This window comes from Antrostomus carolinensis, unplaced genomic scaffold, assembly GCF_000700745.2.
Source record: "Antrostomus carolinensis isolate BGI_N321 unplaced genomic scaffold, ASM70074v2 scaffold25596, whole genome shotgun sequence".
NCBI lineage: Eukaryota > Metazoa > Chordata > Aves > Caprimulgiformes > Caprimulgidae > Antrostomus > Antrostomus carolinensis.
This window is the reverse complement of record NW_010324574.1, coordinates 1,600-7,608: the sequence shown is the minus strand read 5'-3', so window position 1 is coordinate 7,608 and position 6,009 is coordinate 1,600. Positions and strand designations below refer to the sequence as shown.

The 6,009-nt window shown below is 45.3% G+C and overlaps 1 protein-coding gene across 1 annotated transcript in view; it reads left to right on the top strand.

The window, feature by feature from the left end:
• LOC104527305 (synaptotagmin-13) overlaps window positions 1–5,124 on the top strand; it is a gene marked incomplete at its 3' end in the record, with an annotated part of 10,753 nt that extends 5,629 nt beyond the window's left edge. The window contains exons 2-4 of the mRNA XM_010170986.2: window positions 732–954; window positions 2,874–3,008; window positions 4,811–5,124. Of these exons, the coding sequence (XP_010169288.1) occupies window positions 732–954; window positions 2,874–3,008; window positions 4,811–5,124 (672 nt within the window). The remainder of the gene's footprint in view (window positions 1–731; window positions 955–2,873; window positions 3,009–4,810) is intronic.
• Between the last annotated feature and the right edge of the window lie 885 nt (window positions 5,125–6,009).

Below are 6,009 nucleotides of genomic sequence, written 5' to 3'. Positions count from 1 at the left end.
AGGGAATTGAAATGTTTAAGAACAAACTTGGACATAAATCCAAATTTCAATCCTGGTATAATAAAGGGGAAATGTGTGTCTAAGGCTCAGGTGGAGCTCTGGTCTGCAGAGCCAAGAGATAGTTCAAGAGACTGAGATGCCCACTGATTCAGGGGTATGGCATTGCAGGGCTCATTTGTTCAACCAGTTCTCCTTTGTCTTATTACACCATGGTGACACTTGCTCCAAGTGACTGTATGATCCATGCCTTTGCCTTTCTAATGCTTTCTACGTACTGATATAAAATATTCTGAAATCTGTGGGTGTCTACAGCCTCTTGATCTTGGATTTGACTTCAAACATCAGGGTAAAAACCACCACACCTCAATCATAGCAAAATGAACTTAATGGTTGATTTCCGTGCTAAGAGAAAGCACACTTATGAAAGAAGGATTAACTGGTACAGGAACAGAGGAATAATCAAACAAGAAGAACATATCTTTTTCTTGTTGCAATCAAACATCTGCAGAGGAGTAGATCTGAAAAGACATACACCAAGTAGAAGGGTATCAGCTTTGGTAAGAAAATCTCTGGACAGATAGGCAGTGGTCTCTACAACCCAAGAAACAACGATGGTAAGAATGACCAGAGGCACCATCTTTTCTCCCTTTGTCTCAGCTCATTTAACATGGAGAGAATCAGAAGAATTAGTCTAATTAATGCAAAGTAATAAACAAGGTTTTAATTTTCAGTTCAACGTTAAGAAAACTGCAGAGCCAGTCCAGCCTCGAGCACTCCTGAAGTTTCCCAACATTTATGGCCCCAAACCAGTAGTAACTTCACCTGAAATTGTTAACTACACGCAGTACTCCCTGAAGACAACAGAAGAACCAGCTACTGGAAAGCATACTGGTTTGGATGAGAACAGGATGAAGATACAAGTCAACGAAGAGCTGTTTGTTCTCCCTCAAAACGGTAGGAGCATTTGGTCTTCTCGGTCTTTTCTGGGTGTAGATTTGTAACATTTCTGAGCATAATGTGATTATAGTTAGAGAAATTAATGTGAAAATGAAGACATGGAGTGCTTTTTGCTCTCTTATCACGAGCATTGTAAGTGAGTTCTGTCTTTAATGTGTCTGTTTAATAGAAAGTAGTCATGGATCTCATCTGGATATTCAGATAACAAAGCTGTAGTTGTGTCTGGTTGTAAATTTATTTATAATAGAAACATCTATTGTGTTGAAGAATCTGGCTCACTGCAAGCAGACATTTTGTAGAAAAACATGGATTTAGTGTAGTTTTACTGAGAGCAGTTGCCAGAGCATGGGTGAAATATCTGACCAAAACTAGGCAGAGTATCTCCTGCAGGACAAATGCTAGGTGACCAGCAACTGTCCTTGTCAGGGACATCAGCAGCAGGGGTTCAAGCTTCTACTTTATTTTCTTCACTGCTTTTTTTCCACTGGTTTGGTGAGATAATCTTGGCTTGTTGTAATGTGCAGTGAAACCAAAGGCTGACACCTCAGACATTTTTGCCAAACAGAATTCTTGTTTTCCAGCCAGCCCAAAGGGTAACATGCCAAAACCTGGAACATAAGATTCCTGGAGCCTGAGAGAAAATGCAATGTTAATTATATACATCTGGCAGCATGTCCGGGTTGCTTCCATACTGACTTTTACCTTCACAGCTGTCTTTTTAAAATGATAATTGACTCTTATGTTTACCACATTAATAAAACCTTCCTGAAGATTTGCCAGAGACACAATGCCATCTGTCATGACTGTTTATATTTAAGAGAACCCTATTTAGGGGTTTGGGGTTTTTTTAATTGCTTGAGGTTATATTTTTGTCCTTCTGGGAGGACGATTGCTACATTCACCTCTCCACCCTAAGACTTGTGAGTGTGGAAAAGAAAGTACCATGGGAAGCAGCTGCACTGGAGGAAGAGACTGTCTGAGCCACATCCTAAGGTGTCAGGGAGAAGATCAGAGGGTGGAGAGGCTGAAGGGTGATGGCTGCATGTAGGCTAAAGCTTTAGATAAGTGTGTTGGGGTAAGAACCTCTCTGCACTGCCAATGCCACACACAAGTTTGCTTCTTGCTGTGCCTGATGTCATAGCTCAGGTGTTGCTGAAATAAAGCAAGAATTGCTGTGTTCTCCTTTTGGTGCCACGTTGAACTGGTCTGGACTGTGGCTGAGATTTTTAGGAGGAAATATGCTGGTCCTACTATTGTTTTCTGTGTGAATTGGAGCTGACCTTGCAGATAACAGCTTTTGATGACAAAAAGCTGTGGCTTCCCTTTTAGTCCTGGAACTTGCTTTATTTCAGTATGAAATAGGTACTTAAGTTCAAAATCACACGTGGAGAAGCTGTCTCACAGGTTCCCAAGCTCATTATCTTCAACTTGGTCAAGTGCTTTGGAAATAGATGTCTTCTGCATGACATCTGTATTGTTAACATAAATAAATAATAATAATGAACATTTAGGAAAATCTGAACTAATAGAGAGTTGCATGGCAGCTCGAAAGCAGACTTCACTTCTCGTTCCAGAGAACACAAGATTTAATTCACCAATGTGAGTTAAAAGCAATTGAAAATAATATAACAAGTAATGAGTGTGGTTTAGACACCTTGGCCTAAGCACAAGGTGAAAGAGCAAGTGTGTGAAGTGTGAACCATCGTAGAGCACAAGGTGGTAGAGAGCAGAAGGCTTGTCCAGGTGTTGTAGAAAGAGTTGAAAGTGTGAGAAAACAGAGCAAATAGGAGATCTGGAGGAAGAAAGAACATGTGCAGGAATACTAAGACATTTAGAAAAGTTGAGTCAAGACAGGGTGGATTTGTTCTCCTTGGAAGGTGAAGACCTGCTTGCTAAAGGGGTTATTTCAGTTCCAGGTGTGGTAAAGGACGTGTGTGTCACAGAGCACTTGAACCCTGAGAGGGCAGCCAGCTGTAACCAGGCCCCTGAGCTGCGCTACTCCCTTACCTATGATCAACAAAAAGCCGAGCTGCGTGTGGCCCTTCTGGAAGGTAAGGAGCAGAGATCTTCCCCTGGTGATTCTCCGCCTGGAGGGTACAAAATGCCTGTTGATTATAATAGAGTTCCCCCTCCTACCTTAAAATCAACATGTGTCTCCAGGACCACTGCATGTTTCACTGGCTCTGGGTTTGCAGAATAGAAATACCTGGCGATGTCACTGCTTGAAGTGAGCATGCAAGGTAGGACTTGGGAACAACTGTTTCCAGAGCTCATATGCAGAAGCCAGGAACCAGGATCACAGAATCACAGAATGATGGGGTTTGGAAGGGACCTCAGGAGATCATCCAGTCCAACCCCCCTGCCAAAGCAGGTCCATCTAGAGCAGATTGCACAGGAAAACATCCAGCAGGGTTTTGAATATCTCCAGAGAAGGAGACTCCACAACCTCTCTGGGCAGCCTGGAGAATGGAGTCCTCCAGTCCCAGACATGGTACAAAGCCACCTCTTCTTTTTATTTTTTCCTTTGGTGGCAGGGGGGAGGGGGTTGCTATCTCCTTCCTCTCTATAACTTTCATTCTTCAACTTGACCCACTCCCTACTGCCTCTTCCTCAAGTCAAGTCAATTCAAAGGCTGAGCTGGAGATACCTGACTTATCTTGTAGGTCACTGAGGAAGGTCCCTCTAGCTGCACCTGGCCAGGCAGCCAGGCTCTGTGTCACTCTCTGAAGTGGGAACTGACAACTGTAACAGCTTCTCCGCTCAGGGCTGGAACATCATCAGTTCCTCTGGGAAAGTAAAACAAGCTGACTGAATAATTCATGCAGAGTGCAGATCTCTGTGGAAACCTAATCAAATCACTCGGAAATGGAAGTGAAAATGGAAAGGGTGCTAAACAGCAGCCACTGCTGTGGGTCACCTGCCAGCAGCAAGCCCACAGCTTCCCTCCTGGGTGGACACCCATGCCTGTGGGCTGCCACCCTGGCTCTCCTGCATGTGTGCTCCTCCCTGGGTGTCCCACCGCCACCCAGGCAGGATCCAGCTCTGCTCCCTAGCTCCGCATCCCCAGGAAACCAGGAGACTCCTGTTAACCATGGGACCTGGAAGCTCAGGAGCAGCTGTCCTTGGACAGTTCTTGCAAGGACGTTAATTTTGCCCACAAAGCCATACTATCCCATGACCCCTTGGAGGAAGATGTGCTCCTCTTGCTGTGGAGAAGGCAGCACGGTTCTGTTGATGCAACTGGAGTGTGAAATAAAAAGGGGTATAAAATTGGGATATAAAAGGGATATAAAATTAGGGATGAATGTCTCTTGACACAGATCTTTTGGGCTGTGGGATGGTTTCTGAAGGACTCATTTACCAGAGGTTGAACAAGTAGAATGTAATGACCCTTAGATGTGTCCCACACTGGTGTGCAGGGGTGGATGGTGACAAGGGGGAGGTCTCTCCCATCTCTGATGTCTGTGACTGACCATCCTGCTTTTAAAGCCTTTGTAAGAAGCTTTCTTTGTGTGCCAAGGTAAATGAGAGCTGCCCACCACTGTGCCATGCTGTGTCTCATCTCATCACTGCTCTGCATCTTCAACAGAGCATGTTTCCTTGAACTCAGCTGCTCTTCTCCCAAACACTTACTGAATCCTTCTGCAGTGGCAGAAGGACAAGGACATTGTGCAGCATGAGGAGAACACCACAGTAGGGCCTCATGGCTTAGTCCACCCTGTGCAAGTAGGAACAGGGGTCAGAGTCTGTGCAGCTGGTTTATTTTATGGTTCTCATGAAATAAGCAATTTAGCACAGATATTTCAGAGCTGTCTTTTGTGAGAGGTCCTGACAATCAATCTTTCTTTTCCAGCTATGCATGGCAGAATGAGTGGGGACCAAGATGCTGGCTGCCATTGCTACATACTGGGCACACTGGTGAGCAAGTCTGGTGTTGCTGAGGCCCAGACAGAGCTGAAGAAGAAGGTGCTTCACACCCTCTGGGAGGAGATCCTGCGGTTCCCGTTAACGGAGGAGGAGATGCCAGAGGGGACACTGACTCTCACCCTGAGAAACTGCGACAAGTTCTCCAGACACAGCATTGTGGGGGAACTCAAACTGAGCCTTGCTGACGTGGAGGAGTCCTTTGGGATGGCCCAGTGGGAAAGGCTAAAGACCCCAGAGAAGGTACGGACTCAGCCTGTGTCAGTAGTCCAGAAACTCTAATGATTAATTGTTCAGAGAAGAGAAGACCTCTTCCAAGATGGTTGCATGTTAGTGGGTGGCTTTATTTGTTCAGAGCCAGGTTTAGAGGGGTGATGTGTGACTGCACAGGTCACTCAACACTGCTCTGTGTTGGTCTGTAGCTAACCATCTCAGAAAGCAATCAAAGGCCCATCAACCCAACCCTTCCATCTACAGCTCCTGGCAGTTAAGACGTGTCAAAACTCCCTCTCCTCCTTCCTCAGTTACATGACAATCTGACACTGATGGCTGTAATTCAAAGCCTCTACGTGAGTTTCTGTGAATTAACCATGCGGGACCGTGGTGGCAAGAGCTGAAATAGCAGAGAGTGCCTACAGAGCAGGACTCTGCAGAGCTGGGTGTGGGTAGGGCACAGGGTGGCACCCCGAGGACTCTTAAGTTAGGAATGCATTGTTGGGATTGAAATGTTTGACTGAAGGACCACTTATCCTTGCTGGGATCAATCCAGCAGTGCTATTCATTCTGGGAGATGTGAAAATATCACACATTGCATTGCCTTGGGTTTTTTTTTTTAAACATCAAAATCTCCTTTTCCTTCCTTATCCAAAGCTTCCCAGCTGCAGAGACAGGGAAAATGGAGGGAAGGATTCCAACAATACTTGAAGTAGGTACAGGGGGATGCTTCATGTGCACTAACTGCTTGCAGTGTTCTTCAGGAGCCTTTCCCCTGCCATGAACTAGATTATTATTCTTCTAGCAGCAACAACAACACGGCAGCAGGGTGCTGCTATTGTTACTACTAGTACATTGCTCCAAGCAGGTACCTATTGTACTCGGCTGTGGCACGGGGTGAGCAATGCAAAACAC